This window comes from Neltuma alba, unplaced genomic scaffold, assembly GCF_004799145.2.
Source record: "Neltuma alba isolate B1F8T4 unplaced genomic scaffold, ASM479914v2 tig00010592_pilon, whole genome shotgun sequence".
Taxonomy (NCBI): domain Eukaryota; kingdom Viridiplantae; phylum Streptophyta; class Magnoliopsida; order Fabales; family Fabaceae; genus Neltuma; species Neltuma alba.
In genome coordinates this window covers 703,221-719,286 of record NW_021635455.1, presented here as the reverse complement: position 1 = coordinate 719,286, position 16,066 = coordinate 703,221, and the positions used below count along the sequence as shown (strand labels likewise).

Sequence of the window (16,066 nt, the reverse complement as noted above, 5' to 3'; positions counted from 1 at the left end):
AATTATTACAGTGACGCCAATAAAAACATTCTCTGAAGTCAGAACAAATCCGTTATACATAATTATATGTATTATTCCATATTGTTATGTCGGTGGTTGATGGTCAATGGTCTATCTGTCTATGGCGATAGAAGCGCGTTGTTAGTGTGGGGTTTCTCATTCCTTTTTAATTACCCAGGTACGAGCACGATCCATCAACTGCGTTTTATCATTCTTGATCCTAGATCCATTATCCATCTGGCGTTTTGGCATGATGTAACTTGATCGCAATCCTGACTTTTTCTCAGGAAAGTGTAAACACATCTTTATTTCCTCTGTCCATTGATGTTCATTCTTTGCCCTGCTTTTCCTATAGCAGTTTGACGAAGTTCATGAACAGGGAAAATAATTTCCTGTTGAGAACTTGCGTGAGCATACGGTGACCAGCAAGCTCGCCTGAAATTTCTCAAACGTTCGTTATTCCCATGGCTGCAATACAGTTCCCCTTTCCACTCGTTGGGTCACTCAATGTAGCTCTTTAGGAACAGGGCCTACCCCCAGGCATTGGTCTACTTTACCTTCCCGCTCCTTCGTTCCTATTGAAACAGCTATCGATTTTGTCGGTTGATCTTCACGAGATTGCTTCAATTCCTTGCAGAGGTGCGGACTAACTAACCAAAAGATATATTTTGACTTATACTCGCATCTTGCTGTAGTTCTGATCTCTTTCTAAGATATTCTGTAGTTAGATCACGAGTTTTCTGTACGTTATTGATTAAGCTAGAGTATTTACATCCTGTGGTGTTGCTTCTTTAATTGTTAAATGGATCGGGGATTTAGAATTCTTTGTCAGGGTGAAACAAGAAGGTTGTTAACATTATTAGGAGTAACAGCTATTCTGGTTTTAGTGGTTCAGTATGCTGAACTTCCATATGGAAAAATGTTGTCCCTGATTCCTTCTATCCGCAAGATAAGCAATTCCCAAATGGAAACGTCATTGGGTTACTCTGAAAGAGAAGGCAACAATAATCGCTCAAATGCTAACTCTATTAATGCATTTGAAGCCATGGCAAGTAGTCCTGCTCCTGAGGCCTATGAAGGTAGAAGCTCGGGGTTTGAAAATGCTGGCGGTTCAATTATGGCTCCTGGTTCTGGGCTTGCTTCAGAGACTAAGAACTTTACAGCTAACGGTGTCAGTTCGCCTGTAAACAATATTGAATTCACTACACGAGGGATTGAATCTCCCTCATTTGCCCCCAGCAGAGCACCATTAGGTTCCGAAACTGAGTCAAGAAGTCCCACGATATCTGTCCCTTCAAATGCAACTTCTGTGAAATCAGATGCTGCTAAGCAAGCCAACAACAATGACAAGCCGGGTTTTTCGCAAGGCAATAGTTCAATGTCCAGGAAAGATAACCGCATAACTGCAAAGACCTCAAACAAGCGGCCTTCAGAAGTAGTTTCAATATCAGAGATGAACTTAATGCTGCAGCGAAGTCATGCTTCATCCAAGCTAGTGGTATGTAACATTTGATGGGTCAAATAAGAAAGTGTAAATTGACATATGCATCAGATTTCTAACTCATGGTGTTTGTTAGAATCCAAGAAAGGCTTCAGGTGTTGATCAGCAAATAGTGCAAGCAAGATTAGAGATTGAAAATGCCCCCATCATCGAGAATGATTCAAGATTTAACTCACCTATTTATAGGAACGCCTCCATTTTCAAAAGGTATCATATGCTTTTATCATCTTATATCGCATAAGTTTTACTATGAACCTAATAACGGCAATGTGGTTAGATGGCCTAAATTCTGCTTGAGCTACTGCTACACGCGCTGATTATCAACCATGTATTTCTGAACAGTGAACTAAATCTAATAATTTGATTATATACAAGTTAGAACTTCAGAGAAACAAGACTTCCGTTTTAAGTTATTTAGACTTGTAAAACATCCGATTTCTCCCATTATCCTGGTCTAACCGTACCGCTAATGTTTTCCACGACCTGTACCTATTTTGGTGTGTTAATTGTTCCAGTGGGAAGCATTTGGGCTAGGGTAACAACTGGTTCGACAGAGTACAGACTGCGACGTAACCACGGTAGATTATTTTTTATAGCACGTTCAAGTCAACTTACTGATCAAGGAGTGAGCACCTCGAATCAAATAATAGGAGAATTCAGTTCCATAATTGAAATACAAGCTTACGCCTTACTGTTAATGAGTTTCAATGCTGTTATTAGAGTATCTTCTTTTTCATATTCTTTCGTGAAAGAATTTCATATAGCCCATATCTGCAGGAGCTACGAACTAATGGAGAAGATGCTCAAAGTTTACATCTACCAGGATGGAGATAAACCAATTTTCCACGAGTACTTATTGGATGGAATATATGCCTCCGAAGGATGGTTCATGAAGCTGATGGAGGCAAACAAACAATTTGTCACTCAAGACCCTGGGAAGGCTCACTTATTTTACATACCTTTCAGTTCAAGATTGTTACAGTTGACACTATATGTACGAAATTCTCATAGGCGTTCAAACTTGATCGAGTACATGAGAAACTACGTGGACATGATTGCAGCAAAACATCCTTTCTGGAATAGAAAAAATGGAACAGATCACTTCGTTGTTGCTTGCCATGATTGGGTATGCTTCCTCACATTAAAGCGAATCATAATCATCCAATATAGATTAGATCTTAACATGAGCAGAGCTACTATTGCTGAACAATTTTATTGTTTCTAGCTTCTTTCCAAACTGCTAGTTATAGCCAAAGGGGTTACTGTAGACTAGTTGAAATGCATATTCAATCAAGAAATTTTCTTAGGCAGTTTTTACCAGTTATTGAGTGGGAGAGTGACAAGCATAATTTCTCAGGCTCCTGCAGAGACACGTGGACGCATGCTTAATTGCATCAGAGCCCTGTGCAATGCGGACATAGAAGTAGGGTTCAAGATAGGGAAGGATGTTTCTCTCCCAGAAACATACGTGATCTCAGCTCAGAATCCTCTGAAAAATATAGGAGGAAATCATCCTTCCCAGAGGCCTATCCTGGCTTTCTTTGCAGGCGGTATGCATGGTTATCTTCGGCCTATTCTGCTGAAGTATTGGCAGAACAAGGAAGCTGACATGCAAATATCTGGTCCATTGCCACATGTGAGGGGCAACGCCAATTATCTGCAGCTCATGAAGAACAGCAAATACTGCATCTGTGCAAGGGGTCATGAAGTTAATAGCCCTCGAGTGGTAGAGGCTATAATCAATGAATGCGTTCCAGTTGTCTTATCAGACAACTTTGTGCCGCCATTCTTTGAGGTTTTGAACTGGGAATCTTTTGCTGTGATTGTGACTGAGAAAGATATCCCTAATTTGAGGAATATTCTGTTGTCCATCTCAGAGGAGAGGTATTTAGAGATGTACAGGAGGGTGAAACAGGTACAAGAGCATTTCCTCTGGCGTGCTGAGCCTGTGAGGTATGATTTGTTTCATATGATTCTTCACTCTATTTGGTATAATAGGCTTTTCCAAACAAGGCACTGAATCACTTTGTAGAAAACTGTAGCACATAGACTTTATAAGCGTTGACGGACGAAAGAAGAAAGTAGAGAAAATGTAGCTTCTTGTTGCTTTCATGGCACAAAGGTCGGTTAATTATACATGACTTTCTGTACAACTTGTATTCTGGAATCTAGAGCTGAACGGAGAGGTAAGGGAAATTTGTATTGACAGAAATTTCAAACATGCCATTCTCGTCCGATCGAAGCCTACCGTGATTTGTGGATTTGCAGCGGTTTAGGTGCACCATCAATTAGCATTTAGGATTGACTCTGGATTAAAAAGCGGGCGCTTGGTTTGATTCGCCATTCAATTATTCCACAAATTAACCTGATTATTGTAATGAGAAATAAAATAAGAGGAATTTTTTTTTGGAATGCAAAAAGGATTTGTACACGCATTATACGCTTTTTATGACATTTTTTTATAAAATAATAAATTATACACTTTTTATGATACTTGGTACGATTAATATTAATAAAGGAGAATTGAGATAGGGTCCCAAAACATATTCATAAAAAAAATCAATAATAACTAAGCAGCAGCTTATAATGACAAGTTTTACAACAGAAACTGTTTATTTTTTACTGAGATTTTTTAATAATAATTTTTCTATTAATAAGATCTCACTTTTATGTTTTGTTTGGATGAGAAAAAAGTTAGAAGGAAAGAAAATGAGAAAAGAGAAAATAAGGTGAAGGGAAAACTGGAAAAAAGATGTTATCATCCCTCTTGTTTGAATAGATAAGAAAAAATGAGAAGCAAAAAGAATAAACAAACATCTAAATAACTAAAATATCCTGATTGAAGTACATTATATTTAAAATTAAATTAAATAAAACATTACAGGAGAAAAATTATACTAACATTACCATCATCAAGTAATTTAAAATCAAGTTATTTGGTTTTTATATATACATATTATATATTTTAAAACTAAATTATTTAATAAAAATATTGTTTTAAGATAAAAGATAAAAAGTGAATAATTTTTTAAATATAATAAAAGAAAATAAATATAGAAAAGAGGACAAATGAGGGACAATTATGAAAATCTTGTTTTCTCTTCCAAATCTCTCTGCATACAAAGAGAAAATATGGAGAGAAAAATATGCATGGGGCCACTTTCTTTTCTCTTTACTTTTTTTCTCCCCAACATTTTCTTTCCCAAGCAAAGAAAAACTCATTTCTTTCAGCCAAAAAAATGAGAATGTTCGCAATCGGAAAAAGAATATGTTTGAACCCTTAACTTTTCAGACAAAAAAAAAACAAAAAAGTACATAAATCTGCGTGACAGACTGACAGTAGGTAACACCGTTAAAATAGTGAGCTGTAAGCACCAATCACTAACACGTATTCTGATTACTGTTCACGTGAAAGTGCGTGAAAATTGAGAAAGAGCTTTGAAGCAAATGTCCCCACCCTAAGATGTCTGCTCTTCCCATTTTTCACCGTCCGATTATCAGAGTCCAATATCAATCCTTCATCTTTACGCCACAAATCCCAACAAAAGTAGAAGTAAAACACAAAGACTAATTTAGGCTTCAACAGATGCATGCTGTTAAGCTTAACTCGGATTTATTACCAGGCATATATGTCTTTCTACACCCGGCTCCAATTCTATGCGAACAGGTGCATCATATCAGAACCGTGGGGGTTATCCGCCACTCGAGAAAATGGCAGTTAAACAAACATTAACCGGCAAAACTTTCTGACGTGGTTTTGCTTTTACTTTTAAACGTTACTGTAAACAAAAGGAAAAGAAAAATGATATTTTTATGTTAAACTTTACGGAATAGGAATTAATTCCCCGAGAGGCAGGCCGAGAAAGACATAGCTGATGAAGATTTCTCAATGAGAGGGCCAAGCAAGACGAAGAGTCGGTCGGATCTATAACAATATCGATAAGAGGGAGGACAAAGGCGTGTATGGCTACGGATACCAAAAGCACTGCGGTGAAGGTGAAGTCAAGTGCCCAAGATGGTTCTTCAAAGGGGAAGATCGATTCTTCTTCTAACAAGAAGAAGATTGACAGCTCCAGCAGGCACCAACCTGATTCAAAGATGAAATCCGTCACTGTCACGAAATCTGAGGTATTATTCTTCAAGTTCGGAGCTTTTCTGTTTTGCAGATTGATTTGGTTTATACTTTCGGCCCTATGGTTGGTATTGTTTGATTGAATTTGTGGACTGCTGAATTGATTAGCTGATTTTAGTTGACTGATGGAAATTAGAATGAATGGTAACCTGTTTGGTGTTGGGCGCCTTGAGAAAGTGGGGTTGAGAATTTCTTAATTACGAAAATGATATGCGATGATTTTGTACGAGGACTTGCATTTGAACTATCTTACAGGGATTTAACTTCTGCTTTTGTATAATGGAACTTTAGCACCATAAATCCTCTCTTTTTTTTTATTCCTCAACTTTGTTCAATTCAATTAGGATGGTGATGGAGCTAAATAATCTTTTCCAAAAATAATGTGAAGGTTAAATCGAAAACGACATCATCTTCATCAAAAACAACGAAGACGGCTACTACCAAAGTGAGAGAGAAGAAAGTCTACAGTTTGCCTGGCCAGAAACATGATCCTCCCGAAGAGGTTCTCTACCCATCCTCTTCAGTTCCTGCGATTTACAACTCAATGTCTATATATGTTGATGCAATCCTGCTCATTTTTGTGGTTTTTCATGCTCTTGTTGGCAGAAAGAACCCCTGCGGATATTCTACGAGTCCTTGTCAAAACAGATCCCATCAAGTGAAATGGCAGAATTTTGGTGAGTTTCAAATACTCGGTTTTAATTGAACAAATTACTTTTTATACATTCATTTTAATTACTGTTCTTGCTTTTCCAAAAGAATTGCATCACTCTTGAGTCCTGATCTTAACTACAACAGCTGCTAGTTTCTGCTTTTGCATCTCTAAACAAAAGAGCCCAACATTGGCCGCTTGTGGAGGGACCTCTCCATAAATTATCAAGTCACCAGAGCAAAATTTGCCTATGGCCTTATGATGATAAAGAAGGCTAGAAGTACTTGCCAGTGCATGCCCTTAAGTTCATAAAGGCTGAACTTTTTTTCAATGAACAAGGAAAGATTGACATGTCTGGAGTGACCGCTTCATTTAACTGTTCAACTAAGAAACAAGAATGTCTATCTTCCTGGATCTGAAGATATTACAAGGGACTTTTCTTTTTCTTGAAAAAATTCATTCTTTAACCATCAGGCATGAAGCACAGCCACTAGCTTATAAGTTCTTAACTGTTAATTGGTTAACCAACAGGACTGGGGGGGAAAATCATTGTAAAAGCTGTTTCGTTTCCTTCTAACTGATATCTGACTTCCGACCTTCTAGTAGATAAAGAAAAGCCTTTCAGTAAATTTTTCATTGGAGAATCACTTATCTCGGATTAATATACTTGATATTTTCATCAGGCATTTCATATAGTTTGGTTAGCTTTATAATTTTTTCATCCGTTGCTATGGTGATGATGAGACCAGCCATCATCTCTGTAAGTATTTAGATGCTAGTATTTTCTTTTAAATGCTGCTTCTGTGAAAACAAAGGAATTCTACAAGATAGGAGCCTTTCTGTTGACCAATAAATGCATAGTCTATGAGACTACCTCTTCAGGTTCTAAGACATAGCTCTCCATTGACAACCACAGGAACTTCTGTCATTTCTGATCATTAAGCTTGTACTTTTTAGCTTACTGGCTTATAATTAAAAGTTGAATTTGCTAATCTAGTGCCCTCAGATATGGTCTCCCACTTCCATCCAATGCCTGGTTTTCAATACTCGTTTTATAGTATTAGATCAGTGATAACAACAAACAGCCTTGTTATACACCTCTTCTCCACTGGCTGCTTCTGAAGAACTTGTAGATGCTCTCACACTTTCCTTTCATGTGCGTAGAAGTGTTAGTCTACTGAGAAGGGCATATTTGTCTTTATCTCAGTGTGATTTATTTCCTGGTTACAGAGCAGTGAATAATATCTGGTTACGTAATGACTTTTTTCTCTGGTCATTTTCCTTTCCTTCATCACCTGTAGATTGAGTAACGATGCTTTGCATCTGTACAAAGGCCATCACAAACTGAATACTTCTTCAGCGTAGCAAGAAATATTTGTGACACAGGATTGTGATCGATTTTACTCTAAATTGATATATACAAAAGATGTGGCATTTGATGAAAATGGAAAATGATCAACTATAGAGGGAAAAACATCTGGATGCACTTACTGTTGCACTTCATGTCCTACTAGTTTGGTTTCTTGCACTATCTCTGGTCTTTATGAGATGTGGTGGTTGTATTTCTGCCACACCTGTTCCCGCTTGACGGGGAATATCATTAATTATAGAGTTGTATGCTCCCCAGCCATGGAGAAGACATCAATTTGACTCAAATGTCGAACCTTTATATACAGTGAAACATAGAATGGTGATCCACCATGTAGAAAGAAAGTTTCATAACTTGAATGCAGGCGATATAGTGAACCTTTCACGTGGATAGTATCTGGATTCTCACGGTAATGGAGATCATACCAATTTTTTCTATTGTTTATTGCTTCTCTGTGTAATGTAATAATTGTTCGTTGTTCAAAAAACTACTAGTTAAGGCATATAGACCTCAACTTGCAGGTTGATGGAACATGGACTGTTGTCTCCGGAACGAGCGAAGAAAGCATTTGAGAAGAAACAGAGGAAGCAAAAGGAGAATCGGTTGGGAACTCCCGCTAAGCCGTCGAAGCCATCAAGTAAACCTGAGAGTTCGCAAAAGCAGCAACGGGCATCAAAGAATGGTGATCTGAAAGCCAAGAAAAGAATTGCCAATGAAAGTGATGACGACGACGATTTCATTTTAAGTTCTAAAAGGAAAAGAGGGTAAGAAGGAAACCCATACAAAGCCATCTGTTATGTGAAGCATTGCTTCATTAGTCTTCGCTACTCAACTGAGGGGGAAAAAAAAGAATTAAGTGTTGTCAGACAACCTAACAATTGTTAGATTAAGACATTCTTTATGTTTTTGACTCACTGAAACAATAAAGCAGATACTGGATTCCTCTTTTATATACTTCTGTGCCATGAGATGGACAATTGATTAATCCTCAACAACTCTGACCAATTCTTTAGCAGTGATAGAGCCTCTTATTTAATTGGGTACTCTCCACTCCATAGTTCGAGCCGAGATACCTTTTCTTCCTCTTTGCCAGAGAAGACGAGATACTATTAAAAATGGATTTACATGCATGAGAATACATGAGATGCACTTTATCAGCAGCTACCAGAATTGGCTTTTCTGAGAGGAAGGGGTCTGGTGAAAGCTCATCTTTCACTTTCAGACAAACCAAGTCAAGTAAAATGATATGTGACTGGGGAAGTCCCAGCTGGGCATGGCTAAAATTAGGGAAAATTCGCAGCATGTTATCCATTTTCAAATGCTCGTTTTTCATACTTGTCAAGCATTGTCAAGAGAATACCGTGTTAAATGTTTGTGTGGGACTGAAGTTTTCTAGCAGTTGAATGGAGAAGTGACCATTCATATTTCTCTACCAAGGGAGAGTTTGGTAGTGTTCATGATGACTGATGGGGATTGTCAGACACGTAAGGTGATGCCAGAATTCCCAGCTGATATTACCTAAGATAAATTCAAAGGAACTTGGCTGTCGTATCAGCATGTGATACAGCTTCAATTGTAAGATGAATGTACTGTTACAGATGGATTCATAACTTGAAATTAAATTGCACAATATTGCATTTTCATGCCGCAGTGAGGGCTTGAAGAGCTTTACATGCACCAGAATATAACATCGCATGTTTAGTTTCTGCAGTAAAAAGCTGGAACTGGATCGACAAATTGACTGGCCATAAAAAGGGATAAACGCAGCTGACGCGTTGGCGTTATGGTGATATGTACCGGGGAAGTAATTCACTTGAATTTCTGAACGTCATAAATTTCTAAACTCCCCATAAAAGTGCGATAATAATATATATGGATGGAGTTAATAGAAATTCCACTTGAGAATGTCCGATTATTACTATTATGGGCTTGTTACAAAAATTATGATTTTTGATCCAACTCATCCCATTACTTTATGCTCTTCTATTCCTAACAATGATACGTTATTTTTATTAAAAACATCAATTTCAAAGAACTGGAGGAAAAGAAGAGATCCTACCGTCTCTTGGTTGCTCACATTCAAGCAATCTCAAGAATGCGATGGTTTTGCAGTGATTCTTAATACCTGGCATAGTATAAAACTTGATTTCGTTTTTGTAACAACACCTGTATATTCAAGTCACTTAATGGGTCCAAAGTCCAAACACGCATCTATCAGGACCCACCAGCTCATCCAGTGGAAGATGCATTCACAAAACACCACTCCCTGTTTCTTGAAACTATGAACGTCGCAATTAAAGCCAGAGTGAGCACCATTTGGGACCTGATTTTATCTATATTTGCATTACACATGCCCAAATAATTGGTACAGAAACCACTCGGATTCCCAATGTGTCCAATCGTAACAGGAAGAGGGCCCCTTTTGGTAAATACGATACAGAGATATGACTTTGAGATGTGGGGCATGTCCATTTATTATAGTTAAATCGCTGCTCCTACACACCACGTGGCAGCACCAAAGTTGGAACCACCTGTGCCTCCTGTCCCTCATTAGATGTGATGGCCCTTATCCATGTGGCTTTTTGCTCCTCTACAGGAATTACACGTTTTAACGGAACCAAAAATATATGGCAGAATTACGTGCTTTCATTCATTCAAGTAAAGCTCACTTTTTTATTCTTCTTCCTCGTCTACTGTTCAGCGTGGGAGATGAAAGAAATAAATAAAGAAAAATATCTGAATCGCGCGTATACATATGGAGTAGCTAACAACTACTCTGTCCTAGCTAGAAACCACCAGAAAAAATAAAACAATAAATAAACATATGGAGTGGGAAATAAATTCCTAGTTCTGGTAGAACTTGTAAGTGGCAAGATATGAAAGAAGGGTCCAAAAACCTAAATCATCGCTGGCTCCTACTATTTTGTTTTCAAAGGCAATCACATGCATTGGTTGAGCCCATATTCTTTTCTTGACCGGTTTACCGAAACATATTTGTGAAATCCCTTCGCTAGACCAAAAAAATGAAGGGCAAAAAAAGTTGGTTTTCATCAACTATTTGAAGCAGCATTCTGCAGAAGAAACAGATTAAAATGAGGTGATTCACATGGGTGAACGAGGACTGGTTCATGACTTGAATATGGTTAAATATTGGCCTTCTGAGATGGAGTTGGGAGTTGGAGTTTAAAGAACTGAGGGCCTCAAATTTCAAATGGTGACAAAGCTAGCTGTATGATAATAGCCAGTGATGTAATCAGAGCAAAGATAAGTCAAATCAAGAGTTGGGAGCAGTAGTAGAATACCCGTGTTCGATGTTCGATGACCCCCCACTACTATGAATACATATAGGGTAGAGGTTTTACATGCCAACCTTTTGTCAAATTCACTTGCTACGTACCCAGCTGCCACTGATATAACTTTATCAGATCCGTGATTTTGTTAAGATGTAGCGGAGAATGATGATGATGAGGAAAATTTGATCATGGAGCTGAACAGAGCAGGGTACAGCTAAGAAGGAGACAAAAAACGAATGGATAAACGAGAGGAGAAAGAGGTAATGTGGGTGAAAGTGGGGATGGTTAAAAGATAGAATGGAGAGAAGAGTGTAAGCGTGGCAAAAAAGAAGGACCCTAGACTCTGGTAGAGCTGCAGGATGACCTTTTTGGCCATTTCTCTTGTGGGTCCTCTTTCAAGCTTTATAAGTATTATATCACTCGTTGGGAAGTGATGGGAAAAAGGTATGGCTAATCCCAAGTGAAGAAGAAGCAGAACAAGAAGCTAAATTCATCCATTTCACTTGCTGACACCCTCCTTTTCTCTTCTTGCTCTCCTCAAAACCTGTTTGCATCTCAACACATACTATGACTGCAGAAACCCAGAATTCTGAAACAGAGAGCACATCAAACTCAAGCTCGTCCCCATCTTCCCCAACATCGCCACACTCTCCTCCTTCAGCTCTGCCTCTCCAAAACTCTGTTTTGCGAGCTAAAGCTGAGAGCCCAGAATCCAAAAAAGTGAAAAGAATTCGAGACTCCAGCAAGCACCCAGTGTACCGCGGGGTCCGCATGCGAAACTGGGGTAAATGGGTATCTGAAATTCGCGAGCCTCGCAAGAAATCTCGCATATGGCTCGGTACATTTCCAACGCCGGAAATGGCAGCCAGAGCACATGACGTCGCCGCCCTGAGCATTAAAGGCAGCTCTGCTATTCTCAATTTCCCCGAGCTGATCGACCAGCTTCCTCGTCCTGCTTCACTCGCTCCTCGAGACGTTCAGGCGGCGGCAGCGAAGGCCGCTCAGATGGATAAGTTCGACCTGCCGACATCTTCGTCCTCGTCATCACTGTCATCGCTGGTGTCAGCAATGGACTTGAGTACTGAGTCAGAGGAACTGAGCGAGATAATAAAGCTTCCAAACTTGGAAACGAGCAGCGACGCGGTGGAATTGGTGAAGGAGTTTGTGTACGTGGACCCGGAAGAGGGATGGATGTACGAGCCACCGTGGCTACAGAGCATGGAGGATTGCGGCCGGTATGCAGCGGATCAGCTATGGAATTACTAGAAGTGCCCTGTTCTTGTTGTTGTGAATATACGTGATGGTCTCTTGCTCTGTTTTTTGAATTTTGTGGCTTGAGCCCTTGTGGTTTTTTCAGCGGAGGGGCAAAAACACAGCACACCCTCTAGAGTCTAGGGTCTCCGTGTTTAGTCTCTTGTTTATGTGTATTTTGTCTGGACTCAGTACGTATGTAAATGAATGGTTTCCGAATGAAGGAGGGGGGGAAATGCCGTCAAATTCCGTACCCTGTTGTGTCACAAGCCTGAATTTTGCATCCATGGAAATCATAACTCCGTGAAGAAGCACGCAAAAAGAGGGGGAGAGGGGTAAAATCAGAGGAAGAAATTAAAATAAAGGAAAGAGAAAGGAAAGGAGATTAATGCAGGGTCCCGTGAGAGGGGTTGCATGTGAGAATGACCGTTGGTTTCACTTTCAGCGCGAACACTCTGCCTCTGCTTGGCTTGTCCGTCAGCTCCTTTATTTTATGTATTTATTTGTTTCCTTGATTAGTCGACGTTTATATATATATATATATATATATATATATATAAACATATATATATAATGATGATTTGAAGAAAAATAGGGCAGGGAATTAATGGGAGAGGAAAAGGTGTAGAGCTGTGATTGGGAGGAAGAAGGCGTCGATTGCCCGGCCGACTCACGCACCCACGTGCACTTGGACAAACAAGGCAAGAGACGAGATCGAGCCGTACCCAATCCCACCAATTATGTTTCTCCAACTCTTGAGCCTTCCTCTTATAGTATTAATATTTATTCCTTGGCCCATCGCTCTACGAGGAGCCTTCCCCCTTCATGCTAGCCGAGTCTTGAGTGCTCCTCTCAAGGGATAAACATTTCAGGTTAATTTTGGACAATCCAGTTTCCTTCTAATTTTATGTTTTATAATGTCAATAAATTAAGAAATAATCTTAAAAAAATAACCGTTGAATTTTAAAATTTCAAATCAAGAATTATTATAAAAATATATTGTCATTTACTTTTCAAATATAGTCATTTTTTTTGTAAGTGTAATAACCAATATTGATTAAAATTTTTGGAATCTTTTCATAAATTAAATGTTAATGTGTGTATATATTATGACATAAAAATTGATAATGAATGTTTTTGTGCTCATAGCATAAGCTACTGGTTCTGCTTTTTTCATTTAATACAATTAAAATACACGCACAAACGTATCAATCCCAAATTTAAATATGAGACCTAAGATAGAGTTGTTCCTGGTAGAACTCACTCATTCAAATGGCCGGCTGACTTCCTTTGAACGTTAGCTCCGCAACTGTGTCCACGAACAACACTGTACGGACGACTCCAGGCTGGTAGCCCAGTAGTACAGTAGAGTTCCTTTTTTTGGGGGGGGGGATTTGATAATTGGTGGCTTCAATTTAAAAAGGCGACTCAATCTTTGTTCATTGTGTCGGTCTATTATTGACCAACATCGGTCTCAATACTGTAATCATGATGGGGTTTCCTAATTACGTCATATAATAATTAGGAACAAGAATAATGAAGGAATAATGAAGTTGCAACTTGCATGCATGGAACCTACATTAGATTTTTGGAAGGCAGAGCTGAAGGAAGGCGTAACGGTAATGAAGGTGGCTCTTACGGCCTCCAAATAAGGAAAGAAGCTCTCAACAATTAATTCTTCAGCTAACACTACCTTCCAACGACATCATGACAGAACAGTCATGTTGTTTTGGCGTATTCCTGCTTCCTTCCTTCCTTCCTTCCTTCTCCCACTTTCCTGCTGTGCTTACCTCATGTATATACACATATACATGCGACGTGTACGATTACTGTTTTACCAAGTCAGTCAATCAAGTTACATATAAATAAATGCTAGCTGCATCCCCAATAACTACGTGGATCTGCGTGCTTCGTGCAAAATCCGTTCGATATGTACAAAACGACCCCAAGAGTGGGCTCTATCTATGCCCAGTTGCCTAAAAGGAATAAACGCCAATGAGTCTTCCGACTTCCGTTTTCTTCTTCACTTGCACACATAATTGTTAAAATCGACAAAATTCCCTTTTCTGATCTCTCCACGCTTTCTCCTCTTGTGCGCTCCTGTGCTCTCTGCATGGACCATGACGCTTTACTTGAGTAGTCAGTCTTTTTGAAGCTCGCAGTATCGACAGAGTATTTCGCAGTTCAGGTAACCCCAAAATATCAGAAAAACGCGCAAATCAAAGTCCGGAACGGGACACTGAGCTGACCGCCAGATGGAGAATTATGTGCAGGGACAGTGAAAAAGTACTTCTCTCAGCAGTAGTTTTTGTTCATATCGCCACGGACACATCCAGCTTCTAGAGATAGGACCCTCATCAAATAATTGAGGGAAAAAAAGAAAGATACATAAAAGCCACAACTTTTATAATGATGTATCCTCTTCAAAAGATTTCAAACCCACTGCCCAGCTTGGTCCCTAGCTCAAAAAGCCTAACCTATATGTGTGTGTGTGTGTATGCCACCATTCGTTCTTTATTTTATTAATGTAACGCCTGCTTTATCTCTCCATTCGTGCATTATATATAGTTGTTATATTAATTAAGAGACAGAATGACACATGTTTTTACTCTTATCATTTAATGGAGTCTTATGCGATATATATAAAACCCCCTTCCAAGTTGGCTTCTTCTTCAATTCACTGGGGGAAACTACCACATTTTTGTCTTCTCGTTGTCCGTATAATTCTTGTTGGTTTGCATTGGTTAGATAATGATTTAGGAGTTAATGTTTTGAATATGCTTGTGGATTACAGATTAAGAGAGACGACGTCGTCAGTGACATGATGAATGGGATGGAAAGACCCACTTGCTTCTTGAAATGTAGAATGATTATCCTGCAAAAAGTATAATTAATAATAATAATAAAAGTGATTGTCACCCGCATAAGTTTAACTTTAAATGTTTAGTCAATTAGGAGATATTATAGTGGGGGAGGGGGGCTAATCATTCCCCCGACAACCAGATTGATTTACCCAGAAAGCAGATTAAAGTATTCGCATTTGTGTGTCAATTTCTTGCTGGCTCCAAACGACAGTCTCATTCTCCTCAGATTCCAAATCCTTCACCCTCGTTAATTGACTTTATAACTTAGTACGTCCATCACACAATGTGAATGATGATACAAAAAGATCCCTGCACTCTTATTGTTCCTTCCTTTTCTACTTCTCTCCTCACTATTATATATCCTCAATCCGATCCGGACATTATTTAAAAATTAAAATATGACGAAAGGCTTGCATGTCCTATGAGTCCTAGTTCCTAATCTGTCACAGACATCATTTTCAACTATTATCTTCCTTGTAGAAAAGGGAAAGCCCACGACACCCCCTCACCAGTACCGAATGGCGACAAATATGGCATATATATAAATTAAGCAACTTGATGAGGTATTCATTGATCATAAAAGGTGGGATTATTCCGAAATTAAACAAATGGCTGTACAATAACTGGAGGTAGGTGTGCTGGGTTATCAATTATTATTGTCTGTGTTCAAATTATTGGAACATTCACTCGGATTGGTGAAGAAGAAATTGAATGAAGCGAAAGGAAGAAAAAGCGCCACTGGTTATATAATAACATAGAGAAACTGTGACGTACAAAAAGACAAGTGACATGAGGGGAAAGCTATGATCGAGCTCTTTATATAATCTTGGCAAGCAATATAAATTAATGTTAGGTTACGATGATTTAATCAATATATATTGTAGCCAGTAAAATCGTAGCTGTTTCGTTATTTGGAGCACGTGCGAGATCGAAGCAACTGTATGAGACACATGTGTGTGGTAGGATGATAGTATAGAGAAATTAAAGGAGGGTGAGGGGTATAT

The 16,066-nt window shown here is 38.9% G+C and overlaps 3 protein-coding genes across 4 annotated transcripts; all 3 read left to right on the top strand.

Annotated features, from left to right (window-relative positions):
- Nucleotides 1-151: 151 nt before the first annotated feature.
- LOC114757269 (probable glycosyltransferase At5g03795) lies at nucleotides 152-3,735 on the top strand. 2 transcript variants are annotated; one of them, XM_028946267.1, is made up of 4 exons: nucleotides 152-1,498; nucleotides 1,590-1,708; nucleotides 2,279-2,627; nucleotides 2,859-3,735. In XM_028946267.1, exons 1-4 carry the CDS (start codon nucleotides 803-805, stop codon nucleotides 3,519-3,521), a joined length of 1,827 nt encoding a protein of 608 aa, XP_028802100.1. In that variant the 5' UTR covers nucleotides 152-802; the 3' UTR covers nucleotides 3,522-3,735. The 2 variants fall into 2 exon arrangements, with proteins under 2 accessions (XP_028802100.1, XP_028802099.1); XM_028946266.1 differs by having other exon boundaries at nucleotides 1,578-1,708.
- Nucleotides 3,736-5,341: 1,606 nt separating this feature from the next.
- Nucleotides 5,342-8,646, top strand: LOC114757275 (uncharacterized). Its single transcript, XM_028946275.1, has 4 exons — nucleotides 5,342-5,629; nucleotides 6,022-6,135; nucleotides 6,240-6,310; nucleotides 8,176-8,646. Exons 1-4 carry the CDS (start codon nucleotides 5,465-5,467, stop codon nucleotides 8,420-8,422), a joined length of 597 nt encoding a protein of 198 aa, XP_028802108.1. The 5' UTR covers nucleotides 5,342-5,464; the 3' UTR covers nucleotides 8,423-8,646.
- A 2,737-nt stretch (nucleotides 8,647-11,383) lies between these two features.
- LOC114757274 (dehydration-responsive element-binding protein 3-like) lies at nucleotides 11,384-12,451 on the top strand. Its single transcript, XM_028946274.1, has one exon. It carries the CDS (start codon nucleotides 11,515-11,517, stop codon nucleotides 12,211-12,213), a length of 699 nt encoding a protein of 232 aa, XP_028802107.1. The 5' UTR covers nucleotides 11,384-11,514; the 3' UTR covers nucleotides 12,214-12,451.
- The last annotated feature ends 3,615 nt before the right edge of the window (nucleotides 12,452-16,066 follow it).

Coding starts and splice junctions, on each gene's coding strand:
- LOC114757275 (XM_028946275.1), top strand. CDS start 5,465: ATGGCTACGGATACCAAAAGCACTGCGGTGAAGGTGAAGTCAAGTGCC. Junction 5,630..6,021: donor TCACTGTCACGAAATCTGAG/GTATTATTCTTC, acceptor AATAATGTGAAG/GTTAAATCGAAAACGACATC. Junction 6,311..8,175: donor AGTGAAATGGCAGAATTTTG/GTGAGTTTCAAA, acceptor CTCAACTTGCAG/GTTGATGGAACATGGACTGT.
- LOC114757274 (XM_028946274.1), top strand. CDS start 11,515: ATGACTGCAGAAACCCAGAATTCTGAAACAGAGAGCACATCAAACTCA.
- LOC114757269 (XM_028946266.1), top strand. CDS start 803: ATGGATCGGGGATTTAGAATTCTTTGTCAGGGTGAAACAAGAAGGTTG. Junction 1,499..1,577: donor ATGCTTCATCCAAGCTAGTG/GTATGTAACATT, acceptor GGTGTTTGTTAG/AATCCAAGAAAGGCTTCAGG. Junction 2,628..2,858: donor TTGTTGCTTGCCATGATTGG/GTATGCTTCCTC, acceptor ATAATTTCTCAG/GCTCCTGCAGAGACACGTGG.